Below are 26,409 nucleotides of genomic sequence, written 5' to 3'. Positions count from 1 at the left end.
CCAGCCCCTCCCCACTGCCTCCGCTCTACCCTGTCCAGCCCTGGGACGCACGGCTGTTCAAGTTCCAGAAATGTGTCACCGGGCCAGGTGCCCCAGACCTGAGGGAAATATCGTTGCCATTTTTCTTTCCTTTCTAAATTAATTTTTATTTTCTATGGGAACATAGATGATTTTCCATGCATATCCTTTTCGGTGTACACCAACCTGATTCAGTTACACCCATGCATACATCATTTCTTTTTCAATTCTCTAATCATACATGGTGTTACAGTGTGTTGAGTGGAGTTCCCTGTGCTACACAGTCAGTGCTTGTTGATTATTTAGTTTAAATATATTACTGTGTATATGTTAATCCCAACCTCCTAGTTTATCTCTCCCTTCCCACTTTCTTTTTTGGGAATGACACAGTCGTTTTTGAACTGTGGGTGTCTGTCTTTGGTAAATGAGTTAATTTCTATCTATTTTGAGGTTGCAGGCACGATTGTTATCAGTGTCATTTTGTTCTCGGTCTGAGCTCCATCACTTAGTGTTACCATGTTAGTTCCACCCATGTTGCTCAAAAAGGCATTATTTTATTCTTTTGAATGGCTGAGGAACAGTCCATTGTGTTTATGTACCATGACTTCTTTAACCATGTAAGTCTCGATGGTCTTCTTCCTTGCTTCATCTCTTGCCTGTTGTCAGAGGTGCTGCTGAACATTCGGGCACATGTGCCTGTTCCAATTCTGCTTTTTATTTGTATCTGACCCAAGAGTTTGAGTATGAATCACGTGGTACCTCTTTTGTTCATTTACTAAGGAATGTCCATACTGTTCTCCACCGTGGCTGTTACCAATTTTCATTCTTCCATAAAGGGGCATAGAGGGTTCCCTTTTCTCTATACTCTTTCCTGCATTCACTAATTGTAGATTTTTGGTGACAGCCCTTCTGTTGGGTGGGAGATGATACCTCATTGTACTTTTCATTCAGTTCCCTAAAAATGAGCCATGTGGAGCATCTTTTCATGAGTTTAAAAACAAATGAAAAAACCACCCACAGTGTACTTTAAATGTACCCTGAGATTGGCTTCTTCAAGATCCACTGTGTTTTCTTCTTCTATTTCTTCCCTGGGACATTCTTTAAGGGCAAGTGCTTTTTTTAAGCCCCTCAAGCTCTGTTAGTATGTGGTGCCCAAAACACCAGGTTTCAAGTTGTTGTTACAGGGAATGTCCACAAGGTGGCAATATTTTTTAATGCCCCACTCGGTTGCTGGGGCAAGGAGAGCTAAAGAGAATGTTCTGTTCCTGGGTTATAGGTTAGAATGGAATGTGCCAAAAGAAACAGTCCAGAGCTCCTGTCCCATTACTTCATCCGCCTTACATTTCAACCCCCAGACAAATCCCGACCAGGCCGACACCACTATGCTGAGGGTGCTGTCATATGTAGGAGAGGCGACTCCAGGAAAGAGGCTGCCCCTGAATTCCCCACCAACAGGAGACTCGGAGAGCAGGGGTCTTTTCAAAGGTTTTCCAGCTGAGAGGGCCCACGCACTGCAGTGCACTGGGCTTGGCTGAGCTGTGGGAGGGCCCGCGTGGGTCTAGAGATATGGATCCTCCACAGGGAGTTTTGCAGTGGGGTTTACATGCTGGCACCACCTCCCCCACTGCCTCCACTTCACTCTGTCCAGCCTTGGCATCAGGGCTGTTCAAGCTCCAGAAAAGTGTCACCAGGCCAGGTGCCCAAGACCTAATGGAAATAACGTTGGCATTTTGTTTTTTCTTTTAAATTTATTTTTTCCTTTCTATGGGAATATAGATGATTTTCCATGTGAACTTTTCGGTATAGACCAACCTGATTCCTTTATACATATGCATATATCCATTGTTTTTCAGATGCTTTTCCTATACATGTTATAACAGTATGTTGTGTGGAACCCCTGTGCTATACATTCTGTGCTTGTTGATTATCTCATTTAAATATGTGACTGTGTATATGTTAACTTCCTAGTTCATCCTTGCTTTCTGACCTTTGTTTTCTGGTAACAGTACATTCCTTTTTGATCTGTGGGTATCTATCTGTCTTATTAATGAATTCATTTCTATCTATTTTGAGGTTGTAAGCATAAGCGATATCAGTGGGAGTCTATTGTTTTTCTGTCCGACTTCCGTCACTCAGTATTATGTTTAGGTCCACTGGTGTTGCTGGAAAAGGCATTATTTTATTCTTTTTTTATGACTGACGTGTATTCCATTGTATGTGCATATATATGTGTGTGTGTACCACATCATCTTAATTGAAACCATGTCTGGATAGACATTTTCTTTTCTTCCATCTCTTGGCTGTGATTTGTCTTTGCATCTGGGTCCAAGAATGAGATGGCTGGACCATGTGGTACCTCTTTTGTTCATCTAGTAAGGAATCTCCATACTGCTTTCCACGATGGCTGTTATCAATTTTCATACCCCACAAAAAGGGCAGAGGAGAGTTCCCTTTTCTCCATGCCTTCCCCTGCATTTACTGTTTATCAGTTTTTGGTGATGGCCATTCTGTTTGGTGGGACAGGATACATCTTTGTAGTTTTCACTTCCTTTTCCTGAAAATGAGCCATGCTGGAGCATCTTTTAGGGAGTTTAAAAATTTTAAAAACAAAACACCCGTGTTGTGCTTTAAATGTACGCTTGAGATTGGCTTCTTCAAGACCTACCCTGTTTTGAATTCTTTTTCAGTTACCGCCCCAAGACATTCCTTAAGGCAAAGTGTTTTTTTTTAATAACCCTGCAGGCCTTGTGAATTGAGAAGGGAACAGCTACCCACTCCAGTATTCTGGCCTGGGAAATTGCATGGACAGAGGAGCCTGGCAGGCTAAGGTCTGCTGCTGCTGCTGCTGTTAGTCGCTTCAGTCATGTCCAACTCTGTGCAACCCCATAGACGGCAGCCCACCAGGCTCCCCCGTCCCTGGGATTCTCCAGGCAAGAACACTGGAGTGGGTGGCCATTTCCTTCTCCAGGGCTAAGGTCTATGGGGTCGCAAAGAGTTGGACACGACTAAGCAACACACTTGTAGATTAGAATGGAATGTGCAAGAAGTTGGAGAAGGCAATGGCACCCCACTCCAGTACTTTTGCCTGGAAAATCCCATGGACGGAGGAGCCTGGTGGGCTGCAGGCCATGGGGTCGCTAGAGTCAGACATGACTGAGCGACTTCACTTTCATTTTTCACTTTCATGCATTGGAGAAGGAAATGGCAACCCACTCCAGTGTTCTTGCCTGGAGAATCCCAGGGACGGGGGAGCCTGGTGGGCTGCCGTCTATGGGGTCGCGCAGAGTCAGACACAACTGAAGCGACTTAGCAGCAGCAGCAGTGCAAGAAGTAAGAGTCCAGATCTCCTGTCTCATTACATCTTGCACCTTACAATTCAAGCTCCAGACAAGTCCCAAGCTCTGCCTACACCACCAAGCAGAGGAAGCAGTCACATGTAGGAGAGGCGACTCTAGAAAGGAGGTTACACCTGGACACCCCCCCCCAACAGGAGACTCAGAGAGCAGGGGTCTTTTCAAAGGTTTTCCAGCCCAAAGGGCCTGCGTCACTGCAATGCACTGGGCTTGGCTGAGCTGTAAGAGGGCCAGTGTGGGTCTGGAGATGTGGGATCCTCACGGGGAACCAGGCGCTCGGTTTGCAGTGGGCTTACGTGCTGGCACCGCCTCCCCCACTGCCTCTGCTCCACCCTGTCCAGCCCTGGGACACAAGGCTGTTCAAGCTCCAGAAATGTGTCACGTCGCCAGGTGCCTGAGACCTGAGGGAAATATCATTGGCATTTTTTCATTTTTTTTATTTTCTATGGGAACACAGAAGATTTTCCGTATGTTTCTTTTTCGGTGTATACCAACCTGATTTGGTTACACATCTGCATATATTTTTTCATGTTCTTTCCCATGCATATTACCATAGTATACAGAATGGGCTTCCCCGTGCTGTGCAGTAGGTCCATTTTGATTATCCAGTTTACATATATTACTGTATACAGGTTAATCCCAACTTGCTAGTTTATCCATGTCTTCTTACCTTTCTTTTTTAATAAGTTTCTTTTTCAACTCTGCGGGTCTCTCTGTGTTTTGTAAAGAGTTCATTTGTGTCCATTTTGGGATTGCAGGCATCAGTGATATCATTGCCTATCCGTCATTCTTTGTCTTATTACAGTTGTATGATAAGCTGCAGGGCCATTCATTTTTCTGCCCATGGCAGTATTGCATTCATTTTCTTAATTCCTGTGTATATGCACTGTCTTCTGTGCCCCTTCCTCTGAGTTTAGCTTGCTTTTATCTTTCAGCTGTTGTCAGTAGCGGTGCAGTGACCACTGGGGTGTATGTATCCTTTCAAATTCTTGTGTGTTCCGACTACTGCTCAGCAATGGGATTGTTGGATAATATGGTACTTATAGTTTTAGTTTTTTAAGAAACTTCCAACGTGTTTTCCATAATGGCTATACCAACTTATATTCCAACCAACAGGAGGTATTCCTTTCTCTGTACACTCTGTCCAGGAGTTGTTGTGTTTAGTTTTTGGTGATGGCCATTCTGAACTGAGAGCCGATGTTGTGATTTGAATTGCCTCCATTATTAGTGATATTTAGCATCTCTTCATGTGGTTTTGTCCACCTGTATGTGTTCTTATGAGAAATGTGCACTTAAATCTTCTGTGCGTTGTCTGATTGGATTTTTTATGTTTGACATATGGCTGCATGAGCTCTTTGAATAATTTGGAGATTAATCCCCTGTTGGTGCCACATATCTAAACTTTTCCTTGCGTTTTGTGGGTTGCTTTCTGTTTTATTTATGGTTTCCTTTGGTGTGCAAAATGTTTTAAGTTTAATTAGGTCCCATTTGTTTATTTTTGTGGGTTTTTTTTCATTACTTTAGGAGGCAGTTCAAAAAAGATGTTGCTGCAATTTGTTTCAAAGAGTGTTCCACCTATATTTTCCTCTAAGGGTTTTATAGTGTCCCACCTTATGTTTTAGTCTTCGGTCCATTTTGAATTTAGTTTTGTGTGTGGTGTTAGAGAATGCTCTAATGTCATTCACTTACATGTCGCCGTCCAGCTTTTCCAATACAACTAATCAGCGTCTTATAGTTTTCAGAGTACTCTTGTCTTCTTACTGCTGCTAAGTCACTTCAGTCGTGTCCGACTCTGTGCGACCCCAGAGACGGCAGCCCACCAGGCTCCCCTGTCCCTGGGATTCTCCAGGCAACAACACTGGAGTGGGTTGCCATTTCCTTCTCCAGTGCATGAAAGGGAAAAGTGAAAGTGAAGTCACTCAGTCGTATCCAACTCCTAGCGACCCCATGGACTGCAGCCCACCAGGCTCCTCCGCCCATGGGATTTTCCAGGCAAGAGTACTGGAGTGGGGTGCCATTGCCTGCTTGGGTAGGTTTATTCCTGGGTATTTTACTTGTCTGGTTGCAGTGGTAAATGGGATCGTTTCCTTTATTTTTCTTTCTGATCTTTTCCTGTTAGTGTATAGGAATGCTGGTGTCATCTGTGTATTAGTTTTGTATCTTCCATCTTTACTGAATTCATTGATGAGCTCTCGTAATTTCCTGGTAGCATCGTTATGATTTTCTATGTGTAGTATCATGTTACCTGCAAACAGGGACAGTTTTACTTCTTTTCCAATTTGGATCCCTTTCATCTCTGACTACCTTGGTTAGGCCTTCTAAAACTGTGTTGAGTAGAAGTGGTGACAGTGGACACTCAGGCCTTTTTCCTGATACGAGAGGGAATGCTTTCAGCTCTTCACTGTCAAGAATGATGCTAACTGTGAGTTTCCGTTTGTTTTTTTTTTTTAATACATAAAGAATACAGTTTTTCTTGTAAACTCATGTTGAAGTTCAATACTGAATATTTTTCCAATTTTTTTAATGTTGGAAGTGTGACATTTTTCATGTGTGTATCCAGTGGCAAAGAGTGCATTGACAAAGGGTTAGATAGATGTATTTGTGTGTAAAAGGATGAAAACTCTCCCCCAGAACTCCGAGGGGTCTTGGGAAGGCTAAGTGTGAATTTACTGAGTCGGCAGAATTCCACCTCTCCAAGGGCACGAGCTACAGGGGTCTCTGTAATTCCGAGCAGCACCCTGGAACCTGAGGGAGCACTCTAAAATTGAGGAGGTTGCTGCTGCCTTAGGAGAGGCCCTGTCCGAGTCCACAGGCCTCGCAGGGCAGCCGAAAGTCCTAAGATGTGAGAATCGAATGTCTCTCCGGTGTTGAGACCACTTGCGCCACCATCAGAGAGCCAGGGGTTGATGTGACCGATACCTCCTTTGGTATCTTTTCTGCGTTTTTACAGAATTTAAAGCAAAGACTCCTATCTACTTCCCTACCTGAGAAAAATAGTAATGATAACACTAAAGTGCCTCTCAAATACCCATTTCAGAGCTAACTTGCGAACTAGGTATAAAGAACACTGTGAAGCAGTAATGGATGAAATGGCAGCTTCCATACCTGCCACTTTCCCAAATGGACTATTTACTCCCTGGAAGTAGTTTATCCTGGAATGAACCTCAAGGTGAAGCGATGTCATTTTTACTTGATCTTGTTTGGGGTAAAATATCAGATGTGTGGCTGAAAAACTAAGACATTGTCTCATGTTCCACACAATTTCATTTTAACTCGCTTTTTTACAATGGAACATCTTATACTAAAGGCAGCAGAATGCATGTAAAACATTATGAATGTGCCTCAACTTAATTAAATCTTCCTACATTTTAAATTCTCCTTAGTGCAACATAGGTTTGGGAGAAGAAACAAAGTAGTGATCTCTATATAAATTGCCATATAGTAACATTAAAGTTTATGTAAAGTTTTCACACTGATAATAAAAATTTGCAAGCCTAAGAATGTTAACACCAAGTCTTATGGAATAAAACAGTCACAAAAGTGTGTACACCAAACACCATCAGTGAAACTAATTTTTTACTTACTAATATGAGAGTAACAATTCTGGTAAGCATCTAGTCAATCAGATTCAAACAAAATTTAGCAAACAAGTAGCTATCGCCTTTCTCCATTCCTTCTGCAAGAATAAAATCGAAGAGACGTAACTGTTATTGTTACAAACAATACAATAATAATATTTTCTCCCATAATTGTGACAGGACAGGCATAATCAGTGCAGAAAGTATGTTTTTGGCATGTCTTAACATAAAATTTATTCCATATTATTATAGTGGTACCTATTTAATAACATTATGCATTTCAAATCTGGGTCACTTGTTGTCTGTAATAAATTTCTTCATGACAGCATCTGAGAATATGTGGAGACACAGCTGCTGCAAAGTCATTTAACCAAGAAAAAAAATGACTCAGATTTTACTCACATTTAAAAAATAACTAATAAATAAGGAGGGAAGGCGTAGGGCTAACTCAGAGTCTAAAAATTCTGCCGTTAATGACTTTTTTGTCTCAGAGTTAGCAAAACAGTTTGATTGACATAAACTGGATCTAAGAAATCACCCTTGATCTAAACAGAAAGTGTTCTATATTTTCAATGATTTACCTCTCTGCCTACACTTAAGCCATAGGAATTCCAGCGGGTCTCCTTTCTGTTGTGTATCTGTCACGAGAGGGCTTTGGTTATAAACTATTGGGGTTGATACACTTCCTTAGCACTGGGTGAAATGGCACAGAAGTTACATGGGAGCATTTTATTTCTGCTGACCTGCCAAAGGACCTTACAATGCAGAGACTTTAAAACTGAAACAAATGCACACACAGTAACCCCAACATGAGTCCTCCTATTCCTCAAGGTTTATAAAATAAATTTTCATCACCAGTTAATCAGAGTTCATCAATCTACATCTGCAAAAAAAAAAAAAAATGTTCTGCCAAAATGTTTTGTTATTTGGACCCTTTCAAATGACCAACCCAGGGCTGAAGGAAAAGTTCACAGGAGGAAGAGGATGAGGATCCTCAGAAACCGGTCCGTGCTCCTGTGTAAATGCAGAAAGAAGCTGCAGAAATAGTCTTCTTCATTCAGTGATGATCCACTTTTCCAGCTTCCAGTTTGTTGGTCCAGAGTCTCTTGGAGGTATGTTCCTTAGGAATACAGGTAGGCTGTCCGCTGGGTGTGTGGCAGCCCATGGTTATAACCCACTGTAGTCAAGTCACGAGGCAGTGAGAGCTGGAACAGTTAAGTAAACACCGCCATTCATAGCACAGGTATGCCCACGTGGCGTGGGTAAAATCTAAGACAATTTCCCGCAGAGTCCAGGACCGCAGTCCCGACAGGAGAGCGCTGCCGCCCGTCCCTCCTCCGGCGTGGAGGCACCTCTCTCTCTGCTACCGTGTTACCTGAAATGAATTTTAAAAGTTAGCATTCAGCACCCTAGACCCACCACAGGTATTCCTTCCTCTTAACAGACCCAGAAGTCCCTGTCTGCATCAGATGTGTACAATTTAATAGTCGGGCCCCTTGATCTGTAACCAACCTCTCCCAATCAGCTGTTGACATCAAATTCTTCTTTATATTTGTCTTCCTTTTAGGTTGCAGAGGAAAACACACCCAAAACATTCCACAACATGGTTATAGGCCCTAGTTCTGTATCTTGCGGGGTTTATAAAAAAATCCCAGTAGATTAGGTACATTGATTGCTCATCAAGGTAACTCACGTATGCTAAGACATGCTTTTATTAATGGGACTAAACTTTTGTCAGATGAGTGCTGATTTAAATCAGTGTATATCAGGATCAGAATACTGCCTTCGTTATATTTTTAAGGAGCCACTAAGCACAAGGTAGTTAACTTTTGTTTTCAAAAATAGATTATTTTATAAAACTACAATATTTTCTGAAAATGTGGTGGTTTAGACGCTAAGTCGTGTCTGACTTTTTGCAGCCCCATGGACTACAGCCTGCCAGGCTCCTCTGTCCATGGGATTCTCCAGGCAAGAATACTGGAATGGGTTGCCATGCCCTCCTCCAGGAGATCTTCCCAACCCAGGAATCAAATCCGGGTCTCCCGCATTGCAGGCAGATTCTTTACCATCTGAGCTATGAGGGAAGCCCTTTCTGAAAACCTACATCCATTAAAAAATGTGTGGTTTCTTCCACTTTTAAGCACCCAGGCTCACCATTACTTGGGATCTAAGAACCCAGGTCTGCAGTTTCTATAGTTTGATTTCATCATGTAATAAATTGTACAAGTTAGATAATACACCAACTAGGAATAAATAGAAGCATAATATGTTAACCCATCTACACCATCAGTATACTTTTAAAGTAAATTATATTCTCTGATCACATAGTCATCACGACTACTCAGTGATAGTCATCATCCAATCAGGTATGTATTCAAACTTCAGATATGCTTTTAACTGACACAGTCCTTTATGTATGTATTCTACAACTGCTCTTTTGTTTGCTATATAGTATTCTCAGCACATAGTATTAAAACTCTTTCCTCGTGGAACTTAGCTAAAATAGGGGTAGATATAGTTTTTCTGTGAAACACCAAACAGTAGGATATTTTCAGTTTTGCAGGCCAGTCACCATTGTATCTACTGCACTCTGCCTTTATACCACAAAAGCAGCCGTAGGCAATACATAAACCAGTGGGCATTGCTAGGTCCCAATAATCTTGATTTTGGGATGTTCAAATTGAAATTCACAAAATTTTCATGTTAAGAAATACATAGTCCTTTTGTTTTTTTCCCCAACCATTAAAAAAAGTACAACTCATTCTTTCTCTGCTGTTTCAATGACCTGTAAGCTAAGGGCCAGATTTGGCTCAATAGACATAGCTTGCTTATTGCTAGTCTAGAGGAAAAGGGCTGGACAAACAGGTAAAAGAAAAGTATATCAAAGGTGACATAGTGTGTGGAGCCCAGGACTGGGGCAGGGAGGGGAGACGGCCGCTATTTCACAGAGGCTTGTCGGGGGAGGAGGTGCCTACAGGGAAACTTGACAGAATGGCGCCCTGACTACTTGAGCCAAGAACTGTCTAGGGAGAGGGAAACGCAAGGATTTCGGCCTTTTTCTGAGGGAGGCACAGAGATGAGACAAGCAATGTGGTTCCAGGCTGTCAACAACTCAGAGAGACCACTTGGTAAGAGGGGAGCCACCAGGACTCGTGACAAATACAGGATGTGTGAGAGAGGCGTCAAGGACAACTCTCGGGTCTTAGGCTTGTGCAGCCGGAGGAGGAAGCTGGTCACTTTCTGAGCAGGGAGGACTCTCTCTCTCAGCCTCAGATTCCTCGTCCGCTAAATGAAAACCAGTAGCATCTACCCTCCTTAAGTTGTTGCGAGAAGGGAATGAAACTGCACGAAGGGTGTGCTCGCTGCCTGTCGTGGGGTTAGTGCTCAAGGAACAGTGACTGTTGTCATGGTAGCTCTTCCTGGATCTTTCTTTCATGCATCTGTTTCAAACCCAACCATCTTTACAGTCAGCCAAGTAGCAGTCTACATCTAGGATGTAATTCTCAAAAGCATCTTATCTGAGGAAGCTCATTCTCCACATCCAACCTGTTTGGGAACCTTTCTGCACTGACAATTGGAAGAGGTACTTTCAGATTTGGTTGATTTGAAAATTTTTGTCTCATTGATTGTAGGCGGAAGGTGCATTGCATCTTGGCGGATAAAAGGCTGCTATCATGTCGCTCTCAGCTCCACTCTCATGTGACACAGTGCCCCGAAAAGTTCAGGCTCTGGCTCTAGGGATCAGAGAAGCTAAGACTTCAGGATAGAAGAGTCGCCTCGGCGCAACCTTGAAAGACAAGTAGACTTGAGAAGTGGGAGGGGATGAAGAGGAAGGTGTGGACACAGAGGCCTGTCTGCTGAGTGGCCATGAAGGCCCATCCCAAGATGCTTATATCCTACATTTTCTAGCAGTTACCAAGGGGCATCCATCGATGGTTCCAGGAAGGAACCTGGGCAGGGACCTCACCCTCGTGGCACAGAAAGCCAAGACAAAGGTGAGAACCGAGAGCAGGTAGGGAGCTCAAAAACCGAGGGTATACTGTTTACTCATCAGAATCTCCCTAAGAACACTTGTTCTTAAAGTATGGATTTCTGAACCCCATCCCAGAACACCCTAGAATGAGGCTCAAAATAGTTGTGTTTTTAACAAGTTCCCATGATGGTTGTTCTACAGCCACTGGTATCATTAAACAGTTATAACATGGTGGTAGAGAGGATGAGGATGACCCGTTGCAGTAGACCAAGAGCCAGAGGGAAGGGTATCGATTAGGGACCAGTGAGGAAGGAACCAGAGGAATCGGTCACCTTAGATCCTGAGGGAGAGGGAGGTGTGGAAGAGAGTGTCTTACCGCCTCCCTCTAGCTTTTCCAGTAGGAAATACTGCAAACGCTTGGACACTGAATAGAAACTCTGAAGAACAAAAGGAAGCAATGGGATCAGGTAGGATACTTACACACACAGTTACCAAAAGAACTACCCTATTGGATGAAGTTTTTTCCAGCTTTAGCACTACTGCTATGTGGGGCTATGTAACTCTGTCGCGGGGACGGCCCTGTGCATTTCAGGATGTTGAGCCGCATCTCTGGCCTCTAACCACAGAAGCCCACAGCAACCCCCTCCCCAGTGTGTGACAACTAAAAACATCCTCGGACATTGCCAAACATCTCCCTGAGGGCAAAACTGTCCCTCGGTGGGAATAACCACTCGCAACACATACTTCTTTACTCTTAGAGGTCTTGAAATTAGGAACATGTAAAAATCTAAAGCTTCTCAAACTTCAACGTGTGATTTGCTTGTATTTGCAAGCGACAAAAACACCCTTCAAACCATTGCCTGTAGTGCTAAGAAGACACTGCACACTTGTAAGGAGTCTTAATACCGACAACTCAAATAGGGAGAAATGACTTAGCACATTTAGCAACTGCAGAAGACCCTGGTTTGATTCCTGGGTCGGGAAGTTCTACTGGAGAAGGGATAGGCTACCCACTCTAGTATTCTTGGGCTTCCCTTGTGGCTAAAGAATCCACCTGCAATGTGGGAGACCTGGGTTTGATCCCTGGGTTGGCAAGATCCCCTGGAGAAGGGAATGGCTACCCACTCCAGTATTCTGGCCTGGAGAATTCCATGGCCTGTATAGTCCAGGGGGTTGCAAAGAGTTGGACACAACTGAGCAACTTACACTTTTCACTTTCAGGTAATAAAACTCAGAATTTAAGGAAGGAAAATCAAGGCAGGATGTCAGAGAAGTTAGATTTCCCCCAACAAAGCAGTACCCGCCTCCTCTCTGGGGATATTGAAAACAATACAAGCAGAATCAACTCAGTGTCTGCCTTGCTGGTTAGGGAGCTGTCCACACTCATGTTCCTATCTTCATCTAAGACTATTCATATCTCAGGTTGACTGCTAACTTTGTTACATTCGCATTTCAGTGGAAAAGAAAATTTGGACTAGATGCCTGACAGTAGCTGATCTTTTTCTTTTCGCCTTTCTGTGTTGTGATGCTGCCATGCATGGACTGTTAATGAAAATGCAAACTATTTTGCTATATAGTTAATAATACCCCCTTGAGAGCGGTAAGTGTTCTACCTTTATGTGACTGTGGTCTCACCTAGGGTGTGAGGTCCAGTGTCAATTTTAAGACACAGCTTTTGTGAGCTCGATGCCAGTCGCCATTCCACAAATGAATTTACTCTATGTGCATAAGCTCCATAAAAGACATAAAATGTTTTATATAGTTCAAGTCACACCGACTTGGATTACTAAAGGAAACAAAGTTTTATGACTCCAAGATTATTCCCCAGTGCTGTATCACAAAAAAGAAAAACGAAAAGTAGCTATGTAGCATGAGGGCTGGGGGAACTGTATTATGCTTCTGCAGCTTTTCACAGCGCTAAATGAAATGTCACTGCCGTTGAGGATTCGCTAGAGCAAACTCCTAATCCCAGCACATAGAGCTACAACACCCCTCCAGGCCCACTTCCTGCAAATACCCTCGTGAACTGTATGGAAACAGCAGGGAGCTGCGCAAGCAAGGGGCTCCTCAGATGCATTCTGTCCCAGAACACAGCTGACTGGTGCTCAGTATCTTATTTTATATTTCTGTGTAAGAGTCAACGTTTTGCAAGATTATGCTTCTATTATTTCTTAGTCTACAAGAAACATGAAAAAAGGAAAGATTTATGGTTGACAGATTTAAGACCCTAGCTCTTTGGCCACTGCCAGATTTGGATTTCGGAAGAGGTAAGGGAAGAGAGGCTGAGGGGGGCCCATGGGAAAGGACAGTGGAATTAATTATCTTAAGGCAGGATTTGCTTAACAGGCACACTTGGGTTTACCCAGATCGAAAGATTGTGGGAGCGGGTTAGAAGCGGAGCGGATGAAAATGATGGCAGTGTTGGAAACAGTGCTGCAGTGACGAGTGGGTGTGTGTGTCTTTTAGAATTAGGGTTTCCTTAGGGTATAACATATATTCACTGCTGCTAAGTCGCTTCAGTCGTGTCCAACTCTGTGCGACCCCATAGACAGCAGCCCACCAGGCTCCCCCATCCCTGGGACTCTCCAGGCAAGAACACTGGAGTGGGGTGCCATTGCCTTCTCCAATATATTCACTTCCATGTGTAAAATAGACAGCTAGTAGAAAGCTGCTGTATGACACAGGGAGCTCAGCTTGGTGCTCTGTGATGACCTACATGGGTGGGGGACGGGAGAGAGGTGATAGATGCATCCATATTTTTTGCTGTTCACAATTAAGTGAATCAGCCATAACACTGAAAAGCAATTATACTCCAATTTTTTTAAATGGTGGCAGTATTAACTTCCTTCCTCTACCAATAACCTCCATGAACTTCTCCTGCCCTGGATAAAGAAGCATAGATCAGGTTATTTAACCTAGTGATCATGATATCACTAACAAGGACAGCTTAGTTGATAATTGTAATTAATGTTAAAATGGTCTTGATTTTGGAATTATTTTATAAAGAATAAATCAGACAACATACTAGACTATTAATCTGAGATGTAATAAATATCAGCTAAAATTTACATGTAAAGTTTATTTTTAAATCTTGTTTTACAATAGTATGTTTTAGACTTAATCTTTTATTAATGACTTGTTTAAATAAGATCTTGTTTATTATAATACCTCATGTGCATACATAGGAGAACTCACCTGTTCTTGCCCTCAGTGGCTGAAGATGACTGAGAACTTGAGTAATTCAAAACACTCATAAAGAGGGAAATGTAAGCAAGGTGAGAAACCATTCAAGGGATATTTTTCCTCCTCAGGGGGCCAAAGCTGACACAGCAACCAGGACTAAGCAGTCATTCCATTCCAGTGTGTGTAGCTCATTAGAATCCTAGACTGACCTGTTTTATTAATTTTTGTACAAGAAACAGTGTGGAGCTATTCAGCCAGCTCTGGGACTATTGGGTGAGCAACCCAGCAAGGGGCCCTAACATCACCGCTCTGCTCCCAGACAGGAAGCTGACAGAATGAAGCAAGTAAGTGGAGCAATGTGTGTAAACTGAGTGCGTTTTACATGATGCACTCAGAGATACAAGGGATGTGCATCCTATCCGTGAAGGATTCCCTGAATAATGATTTCTTTCTAGAGAAGAATGGCAGAAAGCGCATTCCTTTGCAGCTGGCAAAGCACCATAGAAGGAGGACTAACCGAGGCTGAGACGGTTGGAGCAGAAAGAACGAAGGTAGGTGCTCTGCAGAGTTATCTAGTGAGGGCCACACAAGCAGAGGTGAGCTAGGAGCACAGAGAAGCCACTCAGAGATTTGGGGGTGGACCAGCTTAGCAGATCTGCAACTCACAAAAATGACTCCCTTCTATGGAGAACAGGCAGGAAGGGAAGCAAGAGTGGATATGAGGAAGCAATGTTGGTCATCCAGACACAGTGGAGACCGCCCGGGGGTGGTAACTAGGGTGATGCAGAGAGGGGGCGGGGTGTGGGAGTACCAGTCCCTAAGACAAAACAAGAGTGTGGACAGCAGGAGAGGAGAAAGAAGTTCAGTTTCTGGCTCGAGAACTGGGTAGAAAATGGTGTGTTTCAGAGACGCAACTAGAACGAGGATGAATGGGCAGGAAACACGACTTACAAGGCTTGAATTGGAGTCTTCAGCCAATTCAGCCAGACTAAATCTCCTCCGAGGTGGCAGGTATTCTATTTCAGTGAGTCACCAGGATGTGGGGTCTGGCCACGCTGGTTTGATGCACGGGACTGTCAACTCTGAAACCTTTACTTTAAATCGGCCCGTGAAGGAGCTGAAATGAATTCAGCAGCCCTGCTTCAGATAAGGCATCCCTCCACCAGTCCTAACTCCATAAATCTGAAATGGAGGGTGATGCTGAGAAACGCGCTTTTCACAGGGCCCGAGTGGTAGAGGGGCATTGCCCACGGAACTTTACCAACGTAACATTACCCTCCCTCTTGGCGGCAGGATGAAATGGAGGGGGCAGGTTACAGGAAGCGGAAGCTGCCAAGTACAGCTGTGCTCTGTCTATACTTGCCTTGGTAGTTTTGACTTTGTTGCCACTGCTACAGGACCAACCTGAGTAATCGGGCAGCACTCGGCAGTCCTCTCCTTCCAAACAAGGATCCATGTGACACCACCATTTCTGAATCACAATGGAAGCTGGAAGACAAAGGCACGTAACACTTGTGACGCGGTTTCTTCCCTCCAAATCCAGGCAACATAAAGCTCAATGCAGGTTAGGACACTGGCTTCCAAGACTGCGTATAGGTGTCACCATAAGGAAGGAATCCAACCCATATACTTAACGGAAAAACACCATTTCTTTTTTATGCAGTTGGCTAACATTATGATGTAGGTAGTAAGACCTCAGACTGTGCGGCCTTCTTTAAAGGAGCTCGGACGAGCTGTTTTATTCTCAGCTTCGGTTTCTTCACCTGTACAATGGGGGGAAAATAGAGCCCCCCCCAAAGGATGGCAAGGGGATACAGCCGACCCACGTAAAAGCCCTGGCTGACTTTGCACCAGTCACTGTGTTGTCAGGAAATACTAGCTGTTACTGTGTCTCCGTCTCTGGCTGCAGGTAACAGTGGTGGATGCTGATACCGCAGGTGTGAGTGCTGCTGACAAGAGTGTCAAGACAGAACAGACAACATTTTCATCCCCGAAGGTGCTCACCTCTCCATGCCGTTCCAGCTAGGTGAGTAACCGCCTGAGTCAACTGGGCGCCAAGTTAGGAGGGGGAGCACTGGCGCCCCTTCGCAAGCCCACATTCTCGACCAGTTCGCTGGCTTACCTGCGACTGCCCTTCACCTCACCATCCCCACAGCCGCCTGCCAATACAGTGATTCATGCTGCAAGCCCATGAATCAGAAAGTAGCACCCCAGTTCTCTGAGTTTGCAGGTAAAGATGAGAAATTAAGGGGAAAAAACCATCAGCGTGACTAGTTATTCCCATAGATGTCAAAGGACAAAAAAGACTGTGACAGGTTTTTTAAGGGGACCCCACCCAGTAGGCTGGTAGAGGACCAAGCTCCAAAGCTGCGGGTAGTGTGTGTGGATTAGGGGTGGAAGTAGATTAACCTTTCGTTGTTGTTTAAATAGTAACAGGTTGCTTTTTTTAAAAATACCCCAATGGATTCTAAAACTGCCTCAGAACTCTGAAAGTCAAGTTCAAGAAAAAGCAGGCGTTACACAAGCCTACCTTGGAGGAATCCAGACCACCACCATAAAGTAAGTGACACAACTTCCCAGTGCATATAAAAGTCAGGTTTACACTACCCTATAGTCTATTAAGGGTGCAATGGCACTGTATCTATTTTAAAAAAGCAAACCCTCAATGTATATATACCGTGATTAAAAAAATATTTTACTGCTCAAAATTGCTAACTATCATCTGAGCCTTTAGTGAGTCATATTCTTTTCACTGATAGAGGATTTGAAGTATTGCAAAAATTGCCAAACTGTGACACAAATACACAAAGTGAGCAAAGGCGGTTGGAAAAATCGTGCTGATAGACTCACTCAGTGCGGGGTTGCCTCAAACCTTCAATTTGTCAAAACACAGTATCTGTGAAGTACAATAAAATGAGGCATGACTAAATCCTAACAGTTACTTTCTCGTGAATGCAGGACACCTTAAAAATGAAGGGAAGACACCTAGTAATTTCAAATTCATTACAACTCTAAGGTTAACAGTGGTTATTTTTTTCCTGTGGTTTATACAGGAGAGAAAACTGAGGTCCGGTGGTATTAAGCAACCTGCCCAAAGTCACAGTTTTTGCAAATAGCCAAACGGCATTTGAACAGAGGTGCCCGAGCGCAATGCTGAGTACCTACCTCCTCCCCAGCAGAGGCCCCTACTGGAGGCAGCAAACGCGACGCGGCATGACAAGGGGACAGAATGGTTCCATTACCGGCGGAAGTGACGGCTTACGGTACCTTCTCTGAGTGCAGCCACCATTCCAGGTTCTGACCCAACACTGAGGTGTTACCCAGTGAGTCCCCTCCAAACCAAGAGCAGTGCCCGAGTAAGGCAGATCTGTGATCTAGAATAACCAGCTGCTACTGAAATCAGAAGGTGCCAACACTGAGAAAGGCATAGCGCTAAATGGGTTATTTACTGTGTCAGAGACTGCACTCGATGGATGGACGCACTGGGGTCAAGTCTATGCAAGTTGTATTTTTTTCAGCCCCCAATATCACAACAGTTTCACCTTAAAATTGTACAGAGTGGTGTCATTTTGAAAGCACATTTATGTACTGTCCTTCTTGTGAATTGTCCCCAGAACCTCCCCAGAAAAGGAGGCAGATGGTTCCAGACCAAACACCAGAGCTTTCCACACCACGAGCAGTATCTGAATCTAGACTCTGCATCCATCAATCTTTCTGCTTACACCAGAGTTTAAGTAATAGTTTAGACAAGTAAGTGCTATGCAGAGTTGACCATACGCATAGTGCTGACTAGTCATTCCTTATTTTCTGAATGCCTTAGTCTGGTCCCAAGTAGGTACAAAGATGAGGAACCTTCAATTTAAAATACCGTCTCCAGGACAGAAAAGTTATATAAATGTTGACAGACTTCATTGTATTTACACAGAGTTAAAATTGAACATGAAATACTGTCCAGAAAAATCTTTACAACTGTTCCAAAGACAAACTTTCTTCCACTCAGCAGTGGAGACCTGTGTGCTCCTGGCAGGTATCAGAGCTACACGGATGATTCGAAAGCAGCTCTGACAGGTGCCTAGAGATCCAAGAGAAGGTAAGAGGGACAGCGAAGGGCGAGCAGGAGACATGTGGCTGAAGTGAGGGGTCAGCAAGGAAGCAATGGACATTCAGGGGCAAGTGAACACTTGGTTCTCTCAGCTCTAGGAAGCTTGTGACCAAGGTAGTGCCCTCAGCCAGGAAACCTGTGTCCCCAGAAGATGAGAGAATGTAGAACAAAAAGGAGTCTGAGAGAAAAGACCAGCTGAGGTGGAGTGAGGTGAGAAGTCTGGGAATAAACTCCCTGCCGAGGAAATGGATGAAATCCAATTATCTCACCTTCAGAGCACAGAAGTGCTGGTATCTCCTCACTGGACCATGGGGATCCAAGACAATGCTGATGAGAAATCTAGAAACGGATCTTGGGGGAAAGATGATGGATTCAGGCATTCATCACAAATAGGCCAATTCCTAACTGAATTGCCTAGTTTTGTTTAAAGATTGAAGTGTATTTTAATAAATAAGCATGTATTGATGCCTTACGGAATCATTTACCACAATCCTGTCATTTAATTGGAAAACACAGAGCGTATTTCTAAAGACAGATTCACCACTGACTCCTAAAACTAGCAAAGCTGTCCTGGACTGTAAAGCACTACTACTTGTAAAAAAGAAACTGTTCATAGTTGATAGAACGCAAAGAGGGAGGGGCTTCCATAAGCACATACTGTATCCAGGATAAAGGTTTTTGTGAAACACTTAATCCCCGATGTTCTTTCAGAAGAGAGAGACATAGTAAGAGCCGCCCGGGTAGCCAAAATACAAGTTTCACTTTCCTTTAGGAGTTAAGGATTGAGGAAGGAACGCACAGTGAAGGTGAAAACCAAGCGGGGGATTGACCTAACAGAGAAGAGAGTGATTAACAGCCTGCGAGTGTCAGCCCGGAGCGCACACGGAGCAGGGCTGTAAGCTGAGACAAAGGACTCAGAAATAGGATTCTATTAAAATAACTCTTGAGAACATCTGCCCACTTAACTGAGTCTTGTCTCCGCAGGAAAATAAGTTTGTAGGAGGAATACATTTTTTTTTTCCTGTTACCAAGTACCATAATATATTTTAAATGAGAAAGTTATCTTGTCACTTCTATTTTTAAAATGAAATTCTTTAAAAAGCCCCATGCCTTCCTGACTTAGGAAAACACAAAATATCCCTATCTTCAAGCTGCCGAGCTGTAACAAATTTCTGGTTTTATGCAGGAAAGGAAATTTTAAAAAGACAGTGATGCTCCCGTTTTATGGGAACGGCTAGTACTTCCTATACGTTCTTTTTGGGGGACAGTGTGGCGAGGCGGCTAAGTAGCTAAGGAAAGCTGATGCACTGTCTTTATCTCTCTGTTGTATAAAATAGATGGATGTTTTTGGTTTCTTGCCCTTGTTCCAAATAAATATTACTCTAAATACATACTCTGTTTTCTTTAATACATAATTATTTAGATAAGCCCACCTTCAAATAAGATTAAGAGGCTCACTTCTCTATAGCTGGTCTCTCCCTTCTTGATTTATTTTGATTGCTTTTACAAACAGTTAAGGCTTTTCTAAAGAAAAGTGTTTCTACACTGACACTACGGACAGAAGATGTTTAAAATGGAAACCGTCACAAGAACATCAAAACAAGAAGAGGTTTTGATGTATTTCATCTTTAGCTCTTTTGCTCTTACCTGTGTTATTTCAAAACACCTGACATGTTCCTTAAATATTAAGCCACTGATTAACTTTTAAGAAAGGTATGTGGAAAACCTTGCCAATAGACATGCTTGGTATTCAAGAAAGGAAGCCATTAGAAGCTGACCCAGGTAACATGCATAAAAGCAGTAGTGGGAGGACTGTGATTTTTTAAGGAATCTTTTACTTGTTCACACATTTCACCTATGACCCAGTATTGTTATTTCCACAGAGTACAAAGTGAGGCTGTGGATGAAGACATACACACTCCTCCTCTGTGATCTAAGATGCTTCTAAATGCCACCTCACACAAGCACATCCACACACAGCAGAAACCTCAAAGGCGGGGCTTCTCAACCTTGACACTCCTGACATTTGGAGCCATCTAATTCTTCACTTCAGGGGTACAGCCTACGCATGTTAAGATATTCAGCAGCACGACCCTCTCCCCCAGCATAAAGACCAAAAGCATCTCCAGGCATTATGACATGTTTCCAAGCTGGAGAAAACCTCCCGCAGTGGAGCAACAATGGTCTCCGGTCACCTACAGTCACGATCCAAATGTCCTCAGCCCAGAATGAGAAGATTTGTTGGTTCATCAAACCTCATCAAAGCTTTGCTGGGTGAAAATACAACTCACTCTAAGTAAATATGTCAGCTCTAGTCCTTGTCTCCCTTCTTCCCCCCACTGAAGGTAATTCCACAAGTCTAACATCTACATGTTTCTCTGTCCCCTACAGACACACAAATCCTGGGCTCACCATGACACCTATGCTGACAATCCATCTGACCTGTCAAATTTAGGGAGCACATTTTTCCTTCTGAGAAATATTTGATATGAACTTCGCTCACAGCATTTCCTACCTTTCTTATTGGCAGAATCTGCTTCATCCACTCTCCTTGAATACAAATTCCCAGACAGCAGGCAGTAAGTCCAAAAATGTGATTTGCTCTCAGACCTTTACTATCAAGGGCCTGTGTATACCTCCAGATTTGTCTTCTGTCATTTCTGAGCCAGACGAGCTGCTTCCACTTCCCAAGGCTGCCCGGCTCATTCTCAGGTGCTCTACACGCCCCTCCCTCCTACATAGTAAAGTCACACTCATGGCTCCTCATGGGTACCCCTTTCTCTAAGAGTCCTTCATTTACTAGACTTTAATTATCTATCTTGCTTATTATTAGCAAACTCTGGGTTGAAAACAGGACCTCCAGCATCTAGGACTTGCCAGGTACAAAAGAGCTAAATTAAAACTAGATAAATGCACACACATATCCTTCCAACTTTCAAAGTGCTTCAGTAAAGGATACTTCATTGTCACTTAGCTGACCAACACCGAGAAAAACTCAGAAAACTGCTTCATCGCTCAGGTAGCACAGAGAAAACAGCTAGTAACAAAACCTTGTGAACTCACATCTTAAAGACAGACCCCACATCTGACCACACAACCCACAATTCACAAAAGATGTCTTCAGGACACGAAGTAACTCTTATCCTTAGTGAAGTCTGACATCTCAGAAAAGGCATTGGGACATCACTGAAAGAAAGGGGAAAAAAAAAAACCTTTGAAAAGTAACTGTCTTCTAGTCTTAGGCTTTTGTCTTATTAAGTTTTTATAAACCTGATATTTAGAGAGCATTCAGTTTGACAAAATAAATTAAGCTTCATTGTACTACACATTTATCTCATTTTATCATAAACCAATCCAGCATTATCTCTATAGGGCTATATTTTGATAAATGTGTAGAATACAGTTCCTACCACAAAACAGCCTTGTCTATGCCCGAAGAAGATGCAAAAGGAAGAATGCTTAACAGCTAAATAGTTTCTGTTTCAGGATCCAAGTAATCACAGCTTCAATCAAATAATTCTTCATTCCTTCTCCCAAATCCCAAATGTGTATTACAGACACATTTCAATAATTCAGGGGGATTTCATAAGTTAATTATAATTTTAAAAAAAGCTGGATGGGAGGAAAAAAGAGCTATTTTTAACTACTAAAAGCTGTAATTTCCCAGAAAAGCACAAAAAACACTAGATAAGTATCTGTGGTATGGATTAACAAAAACGCATAAAGATAGTCCAATGTCTGTACCAAAATTAATGCCCCTCTTCTTGCCTTTAATTTAAATGTAAATTCAAGTAAATTTTATATTTTAGATCCTATCCTTATTGACAAATAAGATAAAAGGAAGGTATCAGCAGACACTAGGTCTCCCCACATGCCAGTTAGCAGCATGATATTGCATAATTATTATGGGATAAAGATTAAGCAGGTAAAGCTAAAAAGCCCGATTCAAAACATATTCAAATAAGGAACAGAAGATCAGAGACATATGAGAACAGACATACATCCTAACTAGAGTCTAAAGTACAACTTCTAACACCGCCTCCGTGACTTTGAGCCCATGAACGCTGACTATTTGAGCCCAACACCGACTATTTGCCAGGCAGTGCTCGTGCAGGGGACACAGATATGAAGACTCACAATCCTCTCTCTCTCAGGGTTTTGGGATGCCCTGGCCACCAGATGTTACACCAAGCTTACACAATGGCATAAAGCTTATCCTGCAACACAGAAGCTTCAGGTCCCACGTTCCCACTTAAATACACTCGCGCATCTGGAGTGCTCTGGAGGTGCACATGCTTAGCGGCTCCCAATCGCACTGGACACACGGACATGATGCCACTCAGAGATGGAGATATACAGAAAGAACACTTGCATCATCACAGAAAGCTCTACTGTGCAGATTCCGCTCTGAGACCAGACACTCGGTCTCCACCACTCACTGATCCTCCCCACCAAGGCACTCAAGTAGCCTGTGAGCATGTTTCCTTTGCCACAGACGGAACCAAAATGCCTTTCAGTAGAAGAACAGCTAAATAATTACAACCTGCCCATATGAAGGAATGCTGTAGAGCAATTAAAAAGGAAACAGGTCAACAGGTACTAGGACACAAAGATCTCCACAACGTAGTACTAACAGGAATAATGCACACTGAGTTAAGAAATAGCCACTGGGATATCCTATCCGTTTGTGTAATACACATTCATACCAAGATCGACCACATTTTCTGCAGACCTGTTTGAAATACACAAGTATATATATTGACCGAACAGAGAAATGTAGTTACCCAGAGAGTAGAGGCCAAAAAGGATTTTCCCACATATCAAATGTAAAACAAGCTAGTTTATGGTAAGGGATTAGCATTTCCTTTACTAAGAGACAGATGCTAATGGGAACTACTGTACTTTGTAGTTCCCCAATAAAAGTGCTTTCCGAATTGTAACACATGATTTAGACATACAAGATTTTTATATTCAAATTTCCCAAACCAGACAGAGTATGAACACAGTTTATGTAATGATTCATGACTTCCTGTAGACGTGGAAAGTCTACAGAGGTCATGTTTGGTCTGGATAAAATGGCAGAGTAGGAAGAACATGAGTTCATCTCCTACCCTGGAGACACCAAAACCACAAACAGATACAGAGCAACTGTTTCTGAGAATGACCTGAAGGCTGGGAGAACAGGCTTTCTGCAAGTAAGTCTATAAAGAAAACGTCACGTCCAAACAGGTAGGAGGGGCACGGGCGCGGTGCAGTCAGAACCCACACCCCTGGTGCGGGACCCGGGGTGGGGAGGGACGTCACGACCGGGAAGCCCCCAGCCCAGGAGCGGGCGGACGGGCCCCACGTCGGGTGGCCCAGCCCAGGGGTCCTGCACTAGCAAGGTGAGCTCTTAGAACGGCCTTGAAAACCAGCGGGACTCAGGGCGAGGAGAGCTGGTGGAACACAGACAACTGACACTCCGCTCTTGAAGGATTCACACACAAACTCACTTATTCCAAGTCCCAGAACACAGGCAGCAGCTTGGAAAGTGCCCCTGTCACACGGGAAGGAAATTCAGGGACTACGTTTAGGACGAGTACCAGAGAGGCAAGCCTCTGGTATCACCTCCAGGGACAGAAGTGCTGACAGGGGCTATTTTCTTGAACCCTCTTTTTACCTAGCTGGCCCAGTGCCGCTGTGCGGCATTTCTGCAGCCCCATCTACCGCGCTAACACTGTGCCCCGCCCCGCTGGGGTCAGTCCCTCCCAAGGAGATCCACCCTTCCCTGGTGGGCCACCTCAGCGCCAGGTGCCCCTGCAAACCAGCTCCCATAAGGGGAACTCCGCACAACCGCACTCTCACAAGAGTCATGATCAAGCCTCACAGCCGGTTGTCCCAGAGACCAGTTTCATACCCAGGACGTGCCATAAACAGTCCTGGCCAAGCCACACAACCAGCCAGCCAGGGCATCAGCCCTGCCCCCATTGTGTCTGCAGCAGTAGAGACTCAGCCCTAAAAGGAAGGTGCACGCGGCCCACGCCGGTGATTCCGGTGTCTGGGGGGTGCAGGGTAAGGCGGAAGACATATGGGACCTGAGCCCTGGCACACTCCTCTCTAATCTGCAAGCCAGGAACACTTCTCCAGGGCTCTGGTTGCCAGAAGAACCGGGGTGGGGCATGGAGAAGTGCTGCCGCCTTGTGGACATTTCCTGTATTAACAACTTTAAACCCAGTGTTTCTGGCACTTCATATTTACAAGGTTTATGGGGCTGTAAAGCACGCCTGCTCTCAAGAAATGTCCTGGGGTAGGTAATCGAAAAAGAATTCAAAACATGGAGGACTTTCACGAAGGCAATTTCAAGAGATAAATTTAACACAGCTTTTTTTTTTTTAAGCACATGAAAAGATGCTCCACATGGCTCATTATTACAGAACTGAAATCAAAACTACAACGAGGTATCATCTGCCACTAGTCAGGATGACCAACATCAAAAATCTACAAATAATAAACGCCAGAGAAAGCATGGAGAAAAGGGAACCCTCCTATGCACTCGTTTTGGGAATGAAAATTGATAACAGCCACGATGGAGAACAGTATGGAGGGTCCTTAATAAACTAAGCAAAGAAGCACCACATGACCACTCCTAGGCCCATATGGAAACAAAAACCACAACTGGAATTGGCACACACACGTAAATGTTCACTGCAGCACTGCTGGCAAAAGCCAAGGGGTGGAAACAATGAGAATCTCCATCCAGAGATTAACAGATAAAGAAGAGGTGGGACATATATACAGGGGAATATTCCTCAGGAATAAAACTGAATGAAAACGATGCCTATTCCAGCAACATGGGTAGATCTGGGTATAATCATCCTTAGTGAAGGAAGTCAGACCAAGAATGACAAAATGGCCATGGTATCACTGATGCCTGCAACCTCAAAATCGATACACATGCACTCATTTGCAAAACAGAAACAGAATCACAGACATAAAAAACGAACGGTTGCCAAAGGGGCAAGATGGGGTGGCAGGAAAACAAATTAGGAGATTGAAATTAACATAAACACAGTAATATATTTCAACTAGAAAATCAACCAGGACCTATTGTATAGCAGACGGAACTCCACTTAACACACTGCAGTAAGATGTATGGGCAAAGAATCTGAAGAAGAATTGATACATGCATATGTGTAACTGAACCAGGTTGATGCAAACTGAAAAGAAACACAACATTGTGTGTCAATGTTACTCCAATATGAAACAAAAATTAAAAAGATAAATGCCAACGACACAGGCCTTGGACCCCTGGCCTGGAGTCACATCCTTGGAGCCTGAGCCACCCTGAGTCCCAAGGCTGGACTGGGTTGGAGCTGGGGAGGATGTGCCAGTAAATAAGCCCCCTTAAACCTGAAGTGCCTGGTCCCTGTGGATGGGACCCTGATCTCCATATCCAGATGCGCCCTCCTACCGCTCAAGCAAACCCAGAGCTTTCAAACGATGCTGACCCTTTGGGCTGGGATCTTAAAGAAGTCTCCTGTCCTCCAACAACCCCAGTGGTGGGCTTCCCACCAGCAGCCTCCTTCCTGGCAGTCCTCCCACCTAAGTACCATAGCACACTCAGCATCACAGTTAGGGGAGGGCTTGGGATTTCTGTGGGGAGTGCAGGTTAAGGGGGAAGAAGTCATGAGACAACTCTGGAACAGATTTTCTCTGGGGCTCTGGTTGCCTGAGGAACCTAAGTGGGGCCAGAGAAAGGGCTGCCGTCTTATGGACTTCTCCTGAAACAACAAATTGAAAACCAGGACTTAGGACACTTCAAATTCACTATTCGCAGATGTAAAGGACACCTGCCCTCAAGTAATGTCCTGAAGTAGATAACTGAAAAAGAATTCACAAGGCAGACCTTCAAGAAGCCAATTTCAAGAGGTCAATTTGACATACCTTTTTTTTTTTAAGCACACGGAAAGATGCTCCATGTGGCTCATCATTAGAGAACTGCAAATCAAAACCACAATGAGGTATCCCCCTTACCAGTCACAATGGCCATCATCATAAAGTCTAAAACAGTAAATGCCAGAGAGCACATGGAGCAAGGGAGCCTTCCCATTCTGTTTTTTTGGAGTGTGAGTTGGTACGAGTCACAATGGAGAACAGTATGGAGGTTCCTTAAAAAAATAAAAACAGAGCTATCACACGATCTAGTCATTCTACCCTTGGGCC

The 26,409-nt window shown here is 43.8% G+C and overlaps 1 protein-coding gene and 1 long non-coding RNA gene across 14 annotated transcripts in view; one reads left to right on the top strand and one right to left on the bottom strand.

Moving 5' to 3' along the window:
• Positions 1–6,930: 6,930 nt before the first annotated feature.
• Positions 6,931–26,409, bottom strand: part of TAFA4 (TAFA chemokine like family member 4) — a 215,892-nt gene continuing 196,413 nt past the window's right edge. For 2 of the 10 annotated variants that reach the window (XR_015151315.1, XR_015151320.1), the window contains exons 6-8: positions 18,477–18,558; positions 15,510–15,593; positions 15,171–15,222 (exon numbers count right to left, since the gene is read on the bottom strand). Coding sequence is in view for 3 of the 10 variants with exons in the window: in XM_086366902.1 (XP_086223028.1) it covers positions 15,322–15,593 (272 nt within the window). In the remaining 7 variants the exon portion in view is untranslated. Of the gene's footprint in view, positions 8,325–15,056; positions 15,223–15,306; positions 15,594–18,448; positions 18,559–26,409 lie in introns of those variants that run through there. The other 8 variants (XR_015151314.1, XR_015151316.1, XM_086366904.1 and 5 more) reach the window with 8 other exon arrangements.
• Positions 9,165–18,360, top strand: LOC147348271 (uncharacterized). 4 transcript variants are annotated; one of them, XR_015151324.1, is made up of 5 exons: positions 9,165–14,449; positions 14,561–14,656; positions 15,503–16,131; positions 16,588–16,664; positions 17,159–18,360. It is a non-coding gene; the product is annotated as an uncharacterized LOC147348271 (long non-coding RNA). The 4 variants fall into 4 exon arrangements; XR_015151323.1 differs by having other exon boundaries at positions 9,165–14,656; positions 15,503–15,669; positions 16,015–16,131; XR_015151321.1 differs by having other exon boundaries at positions 9,165–14,656.

The sequence above is a fragment of the Bos grunniens genome, chromosome 22, assembly GCF_055505025.1.
Source record: "Bos grunniens cultivar Pamir isolate PY7600 chromosome 22, Bosgru_T2T1.0, whole genome shotgun sequence".
Classification (NCBI taxonomy): Eukaryota; Metazoa; Chordata; class Mammalia; order Artiodactyla; family Bovidae; genus Bos; species Bos grunniens.
Note: the sequence above shows the minus strand (reverse complement) of the source record. Positions and strands in the feature narration are given on the sequence as shown.